The 18,653-nt window shown below is 41.1% G+C and overlaps 1 protein-coding gene across 1 annotated transcript in view; it reads right to left on the bottom strand.

Annotated features, from left to right (window-relative positions):
- Positions 1-740: 740 nt before the first annotated feature.
- Positions 741-18,653, bottom strand: part of VAPB (VAMP associated protein B and C) — a 37,432-nt gene continuing 19,519 nt past the window's right edge. The window contains exons 3-6 of the mRNA XM_021553572.3: positions 14,730-14,833; positions 12,445-12,525; positions 11,100-11,276; positions 741-9,023 (exon numbers count right to left, since the gene is read on the bottom strand). Coding sequence (XP_021409247.1) covers positions 8,865-9,023; positions 11,100-11,276; positions 12,445-12,525; positions 14,730-14,833 — 521 coding nt within the window. The 3' untranslated portion in view covers positions 741-8,864. The remainder of the gene's footprint in view (positions 9,024-11,099; positions 11,277-12,444; positions 12,526-14,729; positions 14,834-18,653) is intronic.

Below are 18,653 nucleotides of genomic sequence, written 5' to 3'. Positions count from 1 at the left end.
GCCAGGCTTGGCTGCCTTGCCTTGGGTTCCCTCCCTAATCCCTGGAGACTTCAGCAGGAAAATCTTATTTCCAGCCTTGTTGGTTGTGCTTTGCTCCCTGCTGCTGCATGGAGATCCAAGGGCAACTGGAAGTGATCTCAGAGGAGGTGGTGTCTCCTTGGGGATGTTCCCATTAGGATGCTGTGAGCTGGGGCCAGCCCAGCTGCACCTCCTGTAAGCCACACTGGCAGAACTTTTCCTTCAGGGGTTTCCCATCACTGTGCTCAGCACAGCCCAGGAGAGGCTCCTGTGGCTCCCATCAGCACAGGTACCTGTTCTGCAGGACACAGATGCCCATGGCAGGGACAGGGAACAGCCTTGTGCTGCCTTTGGAGCGTGGGTGGAAGAGGGAGAAGGCAATTCCTGCCCTACATTTACCCCCATGAACCCGAGTTGTGAGCAGATACTTCTTTACATGGCACAGAAATGGATTAAACTTAACAAGTGCCCAGGTCCTGCAGGGTGTAAAAGATCTTACAAGGCCACAGATCCTTTCCAGGTGGGGATGGGATTAACGTGATGTGGAACACCATCACACCCTTATGCAATGTTAGCAAGGCTCTGCCCTGCAGCAGCTCAGGCACCACTGGCTCCAGCAGCACCAGGGCCCCACTGCCCTGTGAAACCCCATCAGGAGCCTCCTTGTCCTCTTCCCCCCTCCAAGTACACCTCTGAGAGGAAAAAAACCCACAGAAGAGCTATTTGCATAAATATCATAACTTTTATTGTTCTGTTCACAGTTTTTGAAGACACATTCCTAAATTACACAGTTATTCTCTCTTAAGAATTTGTGCCTTTTTCCAATTTGAATTTGCCTGGCTTTGACTGCCAGTTGGTGATTCTTGTGTTGCTTTTTAGGATCAGAGAGCTGCAGTGTGCAGTATTTTCTGCCTGTGAAGGTACTAGTGCACTGTAATCAAGACAGTCTCAGTTCTGGTAGAAAAACTCAGCCAACTGAGTTTTCTCTCACCCTCTCTAAGGCATTTTCACACTCCACCAGTAATTTCTGAATCATATTTTTTGCATCCATTCCAATTACTCAGCTTCTCTTGTAGAATGTAAATATCCAAATTGCATCCAAAATTCCCAACTCTCCCAGCTGAGACATACAGAAGGATAATCACTTACAGTTAACAGTAATTAAAAACAAGAACACATTCGTATTCATTAGGCTTTTACCCTGGGATTGCACTGGGAATGTACATGGAGCTGTTATTCATTCTGGTCCTGGCTATGGATATTTCTGTAATGTTTTATCAGCAGTGATTTTGTATCTGTGCTCCTCAGTGATCTGGAACCACTGAATCTGCCAGGTCCCTGCAGAACCCTTCTCTGGGCATCCCCATTTCATGGTGGTTCTCTTTGAGCTGCAGCCGTGTGTGATTGTCAGGGAACAGAGCTCTGCAGGGCCCTGACAGACCCAGCTCACTCTGATCCCAAAGAGAACTGAAACCCAAAATGCTGAATGAGAGGATTTAAAACAAGCTGTCAGAAACATCCATCTCCTTTCCCAGCCCTTTCCAGGGTGCCCCACTGTCCTGACCCACTGTCCACCCCCAGCAGCAGCTCAGACACTGCCCCAGACTCCTCCTTTGCAAACACTGATCAAGGTTTCTGGGCCTCCTGAACTAAAAACTGTTAATTTTTAATCCTGAGCATTGCTAAGGAATGACATCACATTTCCAGCTCTCTTACATCATCCTTAGATTTTACCTCCTGCATCTGTTTCTTAACAGTTCTTATTCTATTGCAGATTTCCTCTGAACTTCAGCTCCTCATCACCCTCTCCAAGCACCCCAACCCACATTTTGCTTTTGCTCTGGGTTGTGCTTTATTTTCTGCATTTCCTAACTCCCATTTTGAATGGATTGCTGTCTGCTTCCCTTTTTCTGGTTTGTTTTTCCATCTAAATTTTCCCCTCATTTCATCACTGAAGTAGGATGGGCAGTTAGCCAAAGTTGTCCCCCTTCTCAATTGCAAAATTATTGTTTTTTTGGCCATTTAATACCTTTCAGTTAGAAAACTGTCAATTCTACTTCAGTTTTTCATCTAATTTCCTCCTCACTCCCAGATCTGATATGAAATTCACTCAGCTATGCCCTTTTGAAGCACCAATTACATTTATTAGCAGCTCACGTGGCTGTTTTCTGAGCTCTGCTGCAATCAGGATCCCAACCTCATTTCTGACATTCATATATCTTTATCTGGCATAAACAAGACAAACCAAATAATTTCATCCTTCATGTCTAACACTGCTTCAGAAAAGCAGGTCTAGGATACAGACCAGGAGCTTTAATCCTGACTACTGAATTCCTTTCTACCACAAAACAAATAAATGTTTTTACTGTCCCTGTGAAGAAAACCCAAGCCAGCGTGTGCTGGAAGTTGATGGTAACAGGCACGTGTATCTTAGTAAACTCTTCCATGTTAACTTCTCTTAGAATAATTTTTTAAAAGATTAATTATTTTTTAACCACTCCAAAAAGCAAAAATAAACTAATTTTCTAAGTCTCTTAAACAATTTTCTGGCTTCCTGCACTGTGACTGAGCCTTCGGTACCTTCTTTAATATCATGATCTCCTCAGACAAGCTGCCTTTCCAATTTTCTGCTTCTTTAGCAGGTGCAGAAGTTTAAAGCGTGAGCCAAGTCTGCCAGACAAACAGTCCTGGGTCTGACACACAGCTCAATTAACAGCAACTTATTTTTCCAATTAACCACCTTCATGCCTCCCTGTTCAAATGTATGCATTCTAGATTTCCCAGATAAAATGAAACAAAAAAACCAGCATTGTGCTACTGCTTTGTTTGAGAAACAATCCACATGGAATATAAAAGTCTATCCCACACGAAATAAATCCACTGCACTGGAACAGCAGGAGGAAGCTGGAGACAGAAAGGAGATGGGTGACAAGGCTTGCTGCTCCAAACTCCATGAAGGGTGAAGAGGATGAGAAAACAAAGAGGAAGCAGGAGGTGAGTGGCTGCGTGGGATGGGGAAAGGCAGCCAGGAGCAGTCAGATCTCCATGCCAAGGCAGAGCCCTGCCAGGCAGCCCGGGCTCCCTGGGCTGGGACAGGCAGGAGGGAAGAGCAAGCCTGGAAGGGTGATGGAAGAAAGAGACCCAGATGGAAAACAGGCAGCAGGGAAGAAAAGCCATTTAAAGCTGCTCGGCTGAACAAGGCTTTCCTTGCCAAGGAGCAGGGAAGGAACAAGGATGACTTGGCCTGGACCAAAGCGCTGAGGGAGGGAATGGAGTGAGATCTGACAGCTCAGGCAGAGCAGAGCAGGAGGGAGATGGGGCAACAGAGCCTCCAGCCCCCTCAGAAAGGCTCCTCTGGGCTCACACCGAGGCAGAGATTCCTGGCTCCAGTCACACTCGTGTGTGGCCTCCCAGTGAAATGTGGAAACAGAAATTGCTGCTTCAGCTCCGAGTTCCTCCCCACCACACCAGGAGCTCAGGTCAAGAACGGGGATCCACACGTGGAACACAAAGAATTCCCCCAGCACACACACGGGTTACACCCAACACCGCAGTGCCACGCTGGAAGTTCAACTTTTAAAAACCTACTTGTATGTAACTTAAGAGAAATTGGGGTTCTCCAAGTCCAGGCGCACAAGGCTGGGCAGTTTTGGACAATTTCTGAGCAGTGTCAGCTCAATTTTTGATCACTGAAATGATCAGACACTGCAATGTACTCCCCAAACTCAGAGCACAAACCTGGTTCTGCCATTTCCTACCTCCAGAGTGCTTGACTTTGTACAGCCCCAATAATGGTCTTTTAAAAGTAGCTCTCTGTGGGTAATTGTGTGTGGGACATTTGCCAAACTAAACATGAGGGAGTTCAAGAGGCTTTTCTAATCTTGTGAGTTTATCCACTAAAGAAAAAGATTTGATTAAAAAAATGAAGTACAGCTAAACTGGGAACAATACTTTACTATGGGCTGTTCTTCATAGGCACTTCAGAATCTTGAAAAAAAATCCCACAAAATTAGGAACTTATTAAATCAGAATGAAATGTACCAATGCAGAAACATAAACAGAAATGCCAGATGTATAATGTCAACTTGTAATACACAGCTTCAATTAATTCCTCTTAATTCATTTGTTTTCTTAACTTCTTTTGTTTTCCTCTCTGGAAAAGGCCATTTTCTAATGACAGATCACAGGAGGAAAGATCCAAAGTTCAAGTTTACTCCAAGGAAAAGCAGCCTCATTTCTGTGCTCACAGACCCCGCGTCCCTTTTGTACTTTTCACTCTGCAGAGGCTTCAGGACAAACTCAGGCCTGGACTGGGAGGCAAAGAGATCTATGTGGAAGTTCAGTAAAGGTTCTGAAGTTCTACTCTTCAAGTACAAATGTGAAATTAGTTCTTGAGCAGGAACTGAAGCCACAGGAAATGGCAGAGTGACAGGCACACAGTCACTCGGCAAGCGTGCAGGTGCGTGCTCACTGGAGCACCACGTGCAAGATTCCTAGCTGGCTCTCACTTGTGTTATTTTAAAAATAATCTTCATTTATTCAGTAAAAAACCCCAACCCATTCATCAACCAGCTTTTATAGTTCAGCAGATTTGAGCAGTGGAAACACAATTACTCTGTTCTGTGAAGCTGATCTTCTCAAAATCCCGAACACATAAACTGAATTTCACTCACCACCTGCCACTTGGGCCAGGGATGCTTCCCCATTCCCAAAGCATGGCACAGTGGCTCTCCAGGCTCTGTGCAGCACCAATGCAGCACCAGTGCAGCTGTGACCCAGCCACAACAAACAGGAGCTTCAGAGTATTTTTTTACAGGGGCTTTAATTTCAAACAGAGGGATTTTTGGTGGTGCTTTTTTCCTCACTTACTTTATATAGAAAACAGAACTCAGGATGTGGAATTTCAGGACATCACAGAGGGCAAGAGAAATACAGTTTCAAACTTAAGAGCACTACAGTGAAGCCACTATTGTGCCTGAAAATTAAGGACATTTCACTGAAGAGACACAAATGCCATTTTCTGAAGAAAAGGGATGACAGTTTTCTTCCACTGGGCAATGAAACATCAAGTATGCCAAGACATAAATGATCCATTCCTTGTGCACACCACGATGTAAAATTGCTGACAAGAATTGCAAGTTCACATGTGCAGCAGATACAAACCCTTCATAGTTTATTGATGAAAAGAAATTCTAGTGAATTGCAAAGTGAAGTTCCAACTTTATCCCACTAACAGCATTTCAGGAGGAAAAAGTAACACCACCATTGAGCTTTACAATCCTGTATTTTTAGAAAATGACATTATGGTACATCAATCCCCCTCAACATAACATGACATGATCTTGCTCTTCAGCCCCCAGGCTACTCCCCAGTAACCTGAGCTGGTCCTGGCTTGCACATGCAGCTGTTCCAGCTGTGCACTCCCAGCTGACAACTGCCAATGCACAACAACAATTATGATCATTCATGCACTGAGTATTTGCTTTAAGATGTGGAGAACTACATAAAAATAGAAGAAACCATTTTCCATTCATTTTCCAGCACTAGGTTTCAAGATATTTCAGGTATCTGTTTATCCCAAATTCTCCCAGAGTGCACCAAGCAGCCTCTACGGGGTGTTACAAAAATCAACAATAAATGTGCAAGTGGTCATCTTAAAGTAACAGCAAGGACAATAATTAGATTAGCAATAACTTGATTTCTACTACCATGAATCAATCACAGGTTTCTAATATCTGATGTTGTGTAAGGACCCCAGACAATTATCTTATTTAGAAACTCTACATTTTGTGCACAACTTCCTAAGATATACAATGTCCTTCAGAATAATTCACTTTCTGTGAATACTTCATGAGAACATTTACTCTTGTGTTGCCATTAAAGGAACAACTTAGAAAAAGAGCCACGTGGCTTAAGAATATCCATCCAATCTATATTTGCACTCTATCTACAAACTGGCCTTTTTGGAACTGTGGAAGAAAAGAAAATCCTTAAGATTTCTCTCTACTGCCTATGAAAGAAGGGTTTGGTCAAACAGGGAGTGAAATTTCCCTTGATCAGTGACTTTATTTCAAGCTCAGCAAAGCAAAGCATTACCCAGACAATTCAGGGCTACTGTGTTCAGGCTCTTGTCAAAAATGGTGAGGGAAAACCTCAGGATTTTGTTAAATTCCAAAATACACGCAGTTAATTTAAGAGTCTTGTTTAGGACTGATGGTGGGGGTCAGCCCAGCTGCAGGTTACAGATGTTACCAACACTGAAATCCTCTCCTGGTCTCCTTGCTCAGCGTTTGAAGGGACTGGAGAAGCATGAGGAGGTTTTCTGGGACCTCTTCGTGATCCTGGAGTGGAAACACCAGGAACAACTTTCCTCATGGATGATCTCCAGTTCCAGGCTGGCACAGGTCACCAAGAAGTCCCTGCTGAGCAGTGGGGGAGGACAGAGCAGTTGTTGGCTTTGCTTTGGGCCAGCAAAAGCAGCTGTGGTAGCTTACACTGGGTGTAAAACATTCCTGGAACATTACTCCAGATATCCTCACAGGAGACCAGTTTAAACCTCCCCCTTTATTCTGCAGACAAGTGGGGTTTTTTTTAAACCACCCTCTTTTTGGCTGTTTTTAAGCAGAACAAAAGACTCTCAAAAAAAAATCTTAGTTTTTTTCAAAGTGAATCAGAAATTCTGATAAGAGAACAAGATATTTACAGCCATTTAAAAATATCTACTTCATATCTCAGTCTCCCTTCAGCAAAGGTTTTCTCATATACATTCTTCAAAGCCACGAAAATTAATTTTTTAGTATCACTCACAACCTTGTCTCTCTGACAAGAATGCTTCATTAGAAAGTTTTCTTCAGCTTCTACTGCCCCAGCAATATCTTCTTTTTAATCAATTCTGCCCAATTTGTCCCATAAACTCCCTTGCTTTGTCCTTTCCAGCTCATCTCCCTGGCATCACCTGCCCTGCCCTTTGCAGCCAGGCTGCAGTGGCTCTGTCCTTTCCCCTCTGAGCAGACAAGGCACCAGCACTTTAAAATTCTAAAAATACACCTCTCCTTTCTATTGACTCTCCTAGAAACTCCAGAATCACGTTCCTAAGCTGAACTCACCAATTACACGGATTTTTTCCTCACCCATTTTTCTGATTAAGCCTTACATAAAATTTCCCTTATTTGCACTTGCAGAGGAGGAAGCCCTTGAGACACAAGTGGGACAACACAAAGGTCAAGGAGTGCAGCAGACAGGCTGCAGCCCCCACAGCTCCCACAGAATCCCAGAACAGGGAAGGAATGACAGAAGTCATTTGTAAAAGACTCGGCTTCATTTTGTAGCATGCTACAACAAATTTTGCCACTGGATGTTTTTGGATCTAGCATTTAAGAATAGATGTGAATTTACCTGCTCAAAGACTACTGAATTCATCATTGTTAAAACATACTGAGTTTGTTTATACACCTTGGGGTAAAAGGAAGCTTAGAAACAAAATTGCCTTGTTCTAGAAGTGCTGTCAAGTGTCTGAACTCCTGAACCCAACTAACCTGGAAAATGGGATGTTACCTTGTTCCTCAGCATGGTTACTCTGAACAACTTTTATGTGTCAAGCTCACGATGGGATGGTTTGGTCTGATATTAAAATTAGTCTGGAAGAAAAGAAATTCACCCTGAAATCAGACTGCAAGTTTCCTTATGCCATGGACAAAGCTAACAAGAGAACATTGTTTCCTCCCCATCTCTAAAACTGTGAGAACAGGACAAAAGTAACAAAGGAAACATTAATTTGGGGGCTTTATTTAATTTTTCTTTTCTTTTTTTCTTTTTTTTTTTCTTTAAGATGCTACATAGTCAAACAAGATTGGTCTTTTTACGGCATAGGACTAGTTTACTACTGATATTTTTGTTTCTCCCCTAAATAGACTTATTTACATACAAAAACAGTTTCCTGACCACTGTTTCTCCAATACTCATCTGATTAAAACTTCCAACAATTGTGTAATGCCCAAAACACCAGGAGGCAGAAGAATCTTGCACCACTACAGCAGCAAAGTTTTAGTTCTTGTCACTGGCTTTGAACAGGTGCCTTTTCATACCACAAAGAATTAAGTCAATTTGGTGATAATATGGAAACATGAGATGAAATACATTAAATAAGTCAAATATGCATTAAACATCTCTGAGTAACATTTTAATTCAACTAAATGAACCAACAGCAATGTAGCTTGGTCCCTTGGTGAGAACAAGGCATTGACCTTTATTCTGAACGAGCCCCTCGGTGCTGCCCAGCTCCCTCAGTGCTGCCACAGAGAAGTCTTTGCAGCTTCTCACTCCTCATTTAAGTGCCAAGAAATTGGTAACTTGCACAGAGTTGAAGACACTGACAGAAACTGTTAAATTCATGAGCAGAATGGTGGATTAATGTATTTTACAGAAGTTATCAACACCTCCTGCCTAACCCAGCTCCAAACATCCCTAGGGCCAGCTCCAGCAGTGGAGGAAGAGGTTTTTCTAGTTTTCCTTTTTTTTTTCTTTTTTTTTTTTAAAAAGAGGTAATCCAGCAACATGTACCAGGGTCTAAGAATGTTTAAAATGACATATACAATATTCCATTGTAGTGTTAAATCAGGATTTTCTCCCCCTTTCATCATTGAAGCATATTCTCTTTCATTCATTCCCTCACCATACATTTTGAACTTTCTAGATTATGTTACATAGTATTTGTGCAGGGGTAATTTAAAGGCAAGACCTGTGAGATGTCATACATTAATTTTTTTTTTAAACATTGTTATGAATAAATTTAATCCAATGATATGGCAGAACCATCAAACCAATTTACAATTTCCAGCATGCTGCCTCTACAAGGCTATTTTTCCTATAATTACACCAAAGACAAAGAACAAAACCACCAAAGCAAGTAGTCTGGAGCTGAGCCCTTCGTCCTTGACAGCAGCTGCAGAAGGAGATATTGGGCTGTTTGTCTGGGGTACCTTCCTCATCCGCAGTCCATCTTCTTCCTAAAGCAAGAGATGTTGATTATTTCTACAAAAAAAAAGCTTTAAATATTCACCCTTCTCTTATTTATTTAGGTGGGTGCTATAGAAAGCAAATTTACAGCTAAGTTAGAGCTGTTTCCTGAATAATCCTGAGAAGGAAGGACAGTTTTGTCCTGCTAAGGGAGTGGGGGAACACTGGGGAATCCTGCAGGAATCCCTGTCCAAAGCCTAGGGATGGCTCCAGAACTTCAGAAAAATGATGGAGGAAGTGCCATCAAAGTGCTTTTCTTGCTCTGTAACAAGGAAGGTGCTGCTGGGGTAAATGTTCCTCAGTATAACTAAGATGAAGTTGCATGTTTTTCACAAGCCAAGGCAATTACACTCCTCATTCTCCATGTCACATGTCACAAGCATCTTCCCAGCCCTTGAAGGGAAATCAGTTTCCCCTTCATATTAATGCTGACATTTTTGACATGAACCTAATGGCAATAATTAGGATATTTTCTTGATAGGACTTTGGCAGCTCACCTGATTTAAAGATGAGGCAACAGACAAAACAAAGCAACACCAGCAGCTATTCTCATTTCAGGTGGGACTGATGCTCCCCTCAGCTCTCCCTGAGCTGTTGTGCAGCACAGCTGTGTGTTAGCACACTCCAGTCTTACACACACACACTCAGAGCACTTCAGGAGAGGGGAAATGAGTCTTTTGTGGCTTAATTTGTGTCCAGCTAAAGCAACAGTGTTAGACTTTTTAATGTGATACAGTATTATAGTGCAAAAGTATAAGGCACCAAAACAAAAAGTCTCCAGTCTATACTTAAAAAAATACTCAAGAAACAGATATAGTAATGAAAGTTACTGCAGTCTTCAAAATTGTCAGGTAAGTGAAGTTCAAAGGGCTCAGGGTAGGTCAGTGTTTCCCACTTTTGAATTTAAAGGGACACCTATATGATCTGAAGCTGAACTTATTTTTCTAGTAATTAATTAATTCACTAATTGAAAGCCACAGGCTACCCAATACCTCACTGCTGCTTTAATTGTGAATAGGGACAACTGACTTTTGTAAACAATAAAAAACTGTTTACATACAATACACTTTACATAGAAACAACAAATCTGCATTTAAAATATTTTAATTTCCTTCTGACACTGACTCCAGTGGTAGCAGGCAGTGATTTAGCATGGCTTTCTGCTATTTTACAGGTGTTTTTAACACTCCACAAAGAGAACAAAGAGCTCACCTATCGGGCACATTACTGTAAGATATCAGCTCAATTCTAGATAGCTCCTGTAGAGTGTTTAGTCAAGACCAATTTGCAAAAAAATTCAATAAAATCATATAGAACTTAAGAGTACTGAGTTGCTGGCAAAACAAGAACACAAGGAGAAGTTAGGGCCACGTATGTTATGTACACATATTATTTCTGTGCAAAACAAAACTGTTTTCAAGAATTCCTTCATGCATCAGCCAGCCAAGCAGCATCAGAGCTGAGAGAACAGAGCTCCTTTCACTGGGCTGCAAGAGTCACAGCATCCACACTTTCCTTGGTGCTGATATCTATGGAAGTAGACACTTACAGCAAGTCAAGCTACTGTAAAAAGAATTTTTCAGCAGTGATAAAGGCTTCTCAATTACTGGATTTCCCAGCCATGTGCTGGATATGACAGGAAGCCCATTTCCCATTCATCTGTCTTAATTTGGCCATTTCAGCAGCACATTACAGGTGCAATTACTGAACACTCAGTATTTGCACAACACTGCCCTCAAGCTCCCATGGTTTGGGAGAAGGGGCCAAGTCCAACACTGAATGCTTAATTCAGACTGAGAAATTAGGTGGGAAAAGAAAAAAGAAGGGGAATTCACTCCTCTGGGTTGCTACCCAGTCACCTTCTGTGACTGCATGACTTGTGCCTCCTTTCAAAGGAACCATTGATTTCAGCACCTTCTCCGAGTTTACAGAGAAACCTGAATTATCTTTTACTTTATAGACAGCAGTAAAATATTGTGCTAAGGTCAGGTAACCAAACCTTTAAGATGGAAGCTTCGTTTTCAGGAAAGGGGTAAATCTGAAAAAAAAACAACAGCAATCTTTACCTTAAACTGTTTATTCTCCTCCCGTAACCTCTGAACTTCTACTTGAAGCCTCTTATAGTCTTCCATTACTTTCTTAACTTCAGTGTCATCCAAAGAAGAACTTATTGATTTAGACATTACAGAGGAATCTGTCTTTGTTGCAGTTGTGGATACAATTTTATTTATTTCTATGTCATGCTGTTAAAAAAGGATAGAGTGATTTTTGGTTAGTTATTAACACCACACCACACACCTGATACATAGGAGGACAATCAGGTAAAATTGTCTGTGCACACCTGACACATGCCTGTATCAAAAGAAATAAACAACATTTTACTTTCTGTAACTTTACTGCTATCCCAGAAAACATCAGATCAGCAGCAGTAAGTGAAGAGAGAATGACCTTGACTTTTCAGAGCCTGCATATACAGAAATGTCCCTAAACCAGGTCCACAGTCCATGGTCTCTTCCCCCTTCCCTCCCCTCACACAACACAAGCAGCCACTGCAGGAGCCAGGGCAGTGCTGCAGGTCCCTCTCCCTTCCCTCCCCACTCCTGGCTGTCCCCTCTCCCTATTTCTGGTTTTTTGTGGGGATGGAGGAATCTGCGACCCAGGCTGGGAAACAAAGTTCAGCCCTCCCAACCTTGCTCCCTCTCCTGCCTTTGGATCTTCTCTATGCTCTGCACTTTACAAAGGGTCTCCCATAAAATGAAACATCTCCCCAGCCAATTACATAATCCTAATTACAGACTGTTCAGTGCAAGGTAGAACACTGTGCCTTTAGTACTGCACATTAGGAAGCGTTTTTCAGTTTAATCAATCCATTATCAGTTTTATACTGGACAATACATATTTGCATTACAAATTAACATGTCCATTACCCTAACAAGAAATATAAATGATCATTTCAATATAATTCCTAACTGCATTTGTGTCTTCCTCACCAGTTTTCTATCAATTCACCTGACAAAATCGGAGTTGTACTAAGGAAGTGTTAGACAAGCAAATTTATATTGCTGATAACTGCTTCAGTATAAACTCTAAGCTTCACAACCAGCAATCAGCACCTTTAATTTTTTAAAGTATTCTTTATCCTGTGACCTTTCACTAAATGAAAACAGATCAACTCCAAAATTGCTTTGTGCTACTGTTGCACTGATGAAGTTTACACTGGCTGTTAGTTACACCGAGGATTACCAAGATTTTAAATAGTTTACATTGTGTTTTTAAAGGGTGATGCCATTCAGGCAGTGAAACAGAGGGTTCTGTCTTGTGCTTATATAGCTGTCTGTACAAACATGCCATTTGATGGGATTGACTGTGGAATTAAGTTAAATCACTCAATATGCATCTGAAAATACTCACAGGCTTATCATTCTCTGCTGGTAGCTCAAACACACACCTAAGTTTCGAATCCATGAGTTCTTCCGGTTTTGCTTCTTTCCACTGAAAAAAGTTAATATTAATTTCATATTAAGCCTATTAGTACAATCAGGTCGATTGGAAATGCAGTGCATTATGTAAACAAATCACACCATTTCACTCAGAACCCACAGGTGTTTATCACACTACCATTAACCACACACAGGATGAAAAATGAGATCAAAACCAAAACTGAGTGGTATCGTAAATACAGACCAGACACTATGAAACAAATCATTCTAAATAGTCTGAGACTTCCACAGGTAATTTAGGAGAGAACTGGGAACTGTGTCAGAATAATTAGCAGAGATGGGGGGAGGTACAAGCCTGCTAAAAAAAAAAAAAAAAAAAGGAAAAAAAAGTAAAAGGAGGGGTGAATTCAAGGGAAGGGAAAGATAACAAGCCCCCAGATAAATCACAGAGGGAATTCTCAGTTCTCTGGCCAGTGGAGCTCCTATTCAAACTTTTCAAATTTCAAATGAGCTTATCTTCCCAACTGGAATAAACTAGAGGACTGTTCTTCCCCCTCCTTGCTTTCCACATCCTTATTTTTCAGCATCAATGGCTGAACAGCACCAGATGTGCTCCATACAGAGGGATAACCTCCCCTCACACCTTCTCTCCCCTTCAGCTGGGGAGTCTGCCATAAACAAGATTCCTTGCAACCTTTTAAAGAGGGAGCAGCAGTAATAAATCCTTGGTCAGTATCAGCTGCAACCCTGAAGTGAAAAGACTTATCCTCAGTGATAATAAACAGCAAGAAGTGTCCACACTTCTATCCTGGAGTTCTCACGTGCTCCTCTTCACTTTGACAATCCTCCTGGTGGCTTGGTATTCCTCAGCATAACTCAAGTAGGTGACAAATTATGGCTAAGCCCATGCAACCTGGAGTAGGATTTAACTCATCCTAAATAGCTGAATCGTAGTTCAGCTCTTCTGGGGCTGGAGTCAGATCTATTTCGAGCTCCTTGGCTGCCTGTGAAGTGTTGAAAGCTTTATAGTACTCCCATAACTGGTCTCACCTGTTCATCCAGAATAGGAAGAGATCTGGAGAATGGTAACAAAACTGAGAACTGATCAAAGCGTTACAGGAAAAGGAATCCTATCGGTCTGGAGAGCTTTGGAAAATTGAAAGGCCCATCTAGGTACTAAAAAACATTCTTTGCCAGCAGAATAACATTTGTCATGGTATAAAGTAACTCATAAAAATTAAAGAGCTCGAAAGAAAGGCAGACTGACTTATCTTTCCAGTGATGCAGACATTTTATTACTATTGCTGTTTCTCCCTCTGGATCTTATTTTGAGCCCATTAAACAAATATAGTTCCATAAATCAGTTTCAGAAGGGAAATTATTAACCTGCAGAGTGCCCCAGCTTTAAGAAGCTTTTCAAAAGAAGACACATTGTAAAGACCACTGTAGAGTATTTTTGGGTTGGCTTTTTGAAGTGGCACACACAAGCCACACACTTTTAGAGTAATGGTCTTTTTCCTTTTTATACTGTGTCCTCAATAGCCACTGAATGTTCTCTCAAGCTAACAAAAGCTAGGCTACAGAGAGCTTCCTTGTGTCTTCTTCTGAGGGCAAATCTTGCTGATAAAGGAAATCCAGCAGTTGACATAATGGTTTACTCCTTTGCAGATTGTCTTACTGTAGCCTGACATCTTATTTTTATGTCTTTTGTCCTTCTCTGCTCCAGCACCTGCATATTTCTACTGCTCACATTTGTAATCCACAGGACAGAATCTGTGAGGGCCTTTCATTTACAAAGCCACAGCAGACATAGGTAGGGATAAAGAAAAATACAATACATGTAAATCATCTTCTTGCATCTTGCAAAAGGAGCTGCTCAAGAGAAGACTCAAGACTGAGAGTAGATGCATAAAAGTTATGCCACAGACATAGAATATATTCTGTATATCCTTAGAATATATGGTCCAAGCTGGCCCTTCTAAAGAAGGATATATTGCAAAAAACTACAACTACTTGTTTCATGGCTTGGCATCCCATTACTGACAGCAGCTTCCTAAAGAAGCAACCACAGACAACAACTCTCAGTGCAAGATTCCTGGGGCTCAAAATAACAGAAAACTCTTTGCCATGCAGAGATGGAAATCTAGAAAACCACACCATTCCAGTGTGGTTTGACAACACCCCTTAATGCAGTCAAAGGACTTACAAAATTCTACAATTAGAAAGAAATACATTTTAATTAATTTCAATACTTACTACTGCTTCCATATCTGAAGTATCAGCTGGAGCAAACATAGACTGAACCATAAACTTGTGTTTACTTTTCTCATTAGGGTCATAGTCAAAAGGCTGTAGCATCACTGGAAGAAAAAAACCCAGAACACATTGCATTAACATTGCTCTGGTGCAGAGTCATGCACTGATGACACACTTACCAGATTCCAGAATAACAAACATTAAAATGGCTTCAAGTTGTCTGCTGTTAAGACCAAAGCAGCAGCTGAGATCAGGAACCTCACTTTAAACCAGAATTTTGAAAGGAGGCAAGAGAAACAGATTTCCTCAGTCTGTCTAGACTTTGGTCTGAGAATTCTGGAAACGCTGATCACTCTACATAATTCAGTACACAGCTATGGCAAGATAACAATAGTCATTTATAGGAAATAGGATCATTTACATATCTTCTGGGACAGAGGGAAAATTTTTCCAAGACAGCATCTTTTTGTCTTGCTCCATCCTTGGGGCAGAAGTAAGAAGCATTTTGATGAGCTGTACACATAATATTGCTGATGGTGCCTGAGAAAATCTACAGAGGCAAAGTCAAACATTGTAAACCTTGAGGTTCAAGTCTCGGGATGGAAATTTCCTCTGCAAAATTTAAGAGTCTCAGGGCATTTGATTTATCAAGTACAAGTATTTTGCTTTCACAAATAAATTACTGAAAATTTGTTACCAATTTATAGCTGGAAGTTTATAGTTAAATGTGGTGCAAACTTTGCCTATGAAAGGTATGCAAGGAATGTATTTCTCTTCATTCGAAAAATAAAAAGCATTCCAAAATTTACTTATGCAGAAAATGACTCTGTTTAGGGGGCAGAGAGGAAGGAACAGTAGGTTTAGGGAGCGTGTGTGCTTTAATTTAATTTTTTTAAAGCAATAGTGGGAATTTCCATGTCTTTGCTTTTGGGCTAAGGCAACCTGAAGAAGGACAGTGGATATTCCATTTGCATGGAATAATCTTTGATCACGGTGTCACTTGGAACCCCAATACTTGCAAATGATACCTGAAAATTCAGCTATTGGGGCATTAAAAACAAGCTTGGCTTCAGCATGAGACAGAACATGTGGAAATAAGCAACACAGTTTACACAAACATGTTATTAGACACTGCAAAAAGCCACCACTCCCTTAAATTGAAAATGAAGCTTGCAAATACTGCCACTACTGCTAACAGAAAGAAATAGTGCAAGGTTTAAAAATTGATATTTTATGACCTGTCTTACTTCAGCCCCTCAATTCAATCACTAAGAAGAGAAGCAGTTCAAGAATGATGAGCATTTTCAAGTACTGGTGCTATTAACATTATGTGCCCAAATTCATATGCACTAATTGCAGGGGTTTGCCATATAAAAGCAATACCCAAAGATCCCATTTGTTGCAAATGAAAGCAAGTCAGGCCAATTTGCCTCCCTTAATGAACAGGATATGTTATGGCTGTGCCATCTTTACTGTGCACACAATCTGTGGCCATCAACAACCAAATGCCTTTTAAAGCCCAGAGAGAAGGCAGGCAATAAATTCTCTCAGATGAGGTCCTTTAAAAATTATTATACATTTTTAACTCACCTTGCAGTAGTTGGATATTATTTTTTAAAATGTTTGCAAATTAACTGGCTACCTTTAAAACTATTTTGCAAGCAGGAGTGACTGCACTGTGAAACACAACTATTTCAACACTGCCTGACACATCACTGAAAAGCACTTAATATCCAACTGGATAGCCAGAACTGCTCAGCATTTATGGAACTTCTATGATTGTGGGTTTTTTCAGTTCACTTTGCTGAGGGAACTATCAGCAACTATCAGCTCATTTGAAAATCCTCATTTCCCAAGGGACAGTGCTGAATCCATCCTGGAATGCCAAGTGATCACTGCTCCCAGCTCCATTCACTGAACCACATGAGCTAGAGAGGGCTTGACAGCACAGACGTTGTTAGCACTTGTAGTTTTAGATCAATACATGAAAGCCACATTGACACAAATTATTCAGCAAATGTCTTGTAAGCCAGATGGGCAGCTCAAAAATATGTACTTTTTTCAAGAGGAAACCAAACCATTTTAATATTTATCCACATACTATTGGGGTTTCTGTGGAAGATTAGTTCCATAAAACTGCCCTAATTGCTGGAGAAATTGCTAGTGGGAATGTGGCTCCTTTGTTCTGAATGGAAATCACAAACCTTATGCAAAAATTATGTGAGAAGCATGTTCCTACAGAATGCCTTATCACATCAGTTGTCCCATCTGGTCAGAAGCTTCAGCTTTCATCAGTAATCAGATTTTGAAGAAACAAAATTATTAATGTGATCTTCAAGTTTACAGTCAGCAGCATCCATCAGGCAGAGATATATCTCAACCACTTCCCAAGCTGCTCACCCCAGAGCTTGAGCACCAGCACTGTTTTACCACAAGCAAAATCTGCACAGTCACTGAGATCAATGGACATGGGTTTTCACACATATTTCTGCAATATCCCCAGCATTTTACACTCAGTAGAGAGCTAAGGAGAGGCACTGACCACCCAATACACTTCTTCTTTTCCATAGAAAAGTTTACTGGCAAAGTTAGTTAAAATTAGTTAACTCCTCTGGTTTTCCTAGAATAAACCAGCTTTTTCAAAGAACAGAGGAAATCTGAAGCAGGTAACACCTTTAACACCTGCTAGGATCTAGCTGTCCTTTCCAAGAGCAGAAGGAACAGAAAAGTCTCCCAGCTCAGATAGTCAGCAACCTTCCTCTAGTTTCCATCTAAATTTATTAATGGCCTGTTTACTTGGTCCTGGACCAACACTACCCTCATGCTGAAATACCAGAGAAGGGGAAGAGTCATTTACTTCTGGTGCCCTCCAAGCCATCAATCACAGTAACTCCTGGCCTACTGGTAAACTTAAGCCAGACTTGGTGGGTTCTCTCAAGGCCAGGCTCCCCATTCATCCTCTGCACCTGTTTTGGTTTGAGCTCCTCTAATTACACATGCAGGAAACTTTACTAGTGCCTTGAACCACAGCATTTGTGCCCTCTCACCTCTTCCCTTATCCACATGTATGACACTACATCTGCCTTACTCACAGCCACATCATGGCTTATTATGATTATGGCTATTATCTTGCTCACCCCAATCAGGCCCCTTCATTCAACAAGCTTGCAATTGCAGCCAGACTATTTTATTCTCCAAATATGTCATTTTCAGTTTTTCTAATGAAACTCATCCCATTTCTCTTACTGTAGCCTTCAAAGACACCTAATTCTGCTGTATATCTTCAATCTCTCAATTTTACAACATCATCAGTTTTTAGTGGACTCTTTGTTCCAGAATTGCTTGTAAAAGCATTAAACAAGATTAGAACCAAGAATCACTCTCAAGAAACATCAGTAGTAGCTCCCTGCTATCACATTTCCATCCACATCACTATTCATTCTTAAGCAACTCATTCAACAGACTGCCAATTTATTTTTTCTTTTCTACCTTTATCAATCATTTTCCCAAGTGGCACTGCATGGAATTCTTCATGAAATTCCAGAAATAGGGGCAAGCCTCAAGATCCTTGTGGAATTCCATCAGCTCTGGCACAGGTAAGCAAAGGACACTTGCATCTACAGAAATGAGCAGAATCCATTCCACCATCCCACCTTTGTTTCATGTTTACATAAATAAACATAAAATTTATGTAAATATTTCAATAATACTAAGAAGTGTTGAATTTGTGAAGATCAAGATAGATTTTTAAAGCGGGCAGGCAAGAACAACCCAAAACTTGGTAGTTTCTGCTTGGCACATCTGTGGGAACAGGGCACAGGAGTGACACTGCCAAGGAAAGTCTGGGAACGCAGCAGTGGATGGGACACAATCAGTGCCAGAGGAATGGGGCAGACCTGCTGTGACTGCTGAGCACAGGGCTGC

This window comes from Lonchura striata, chromosome 17 (genome assembly GCF_046129695.1).
Source record: "Lonchura striata isolate bLonStr1 chromosome 17, bLonStr1.mat, whole genome shotgun sequence".
Taxonomy (NCBI): Eukaryota; Metazoa; Chordata; class Aves; order Passeriformes; family Estrildidae; genus Lonchura; species Lonchura striata.
Note: the sequence above shows the minus strand (reverse complement) of the source record. Positions and strands in the feature narration are given on the sequence as shown.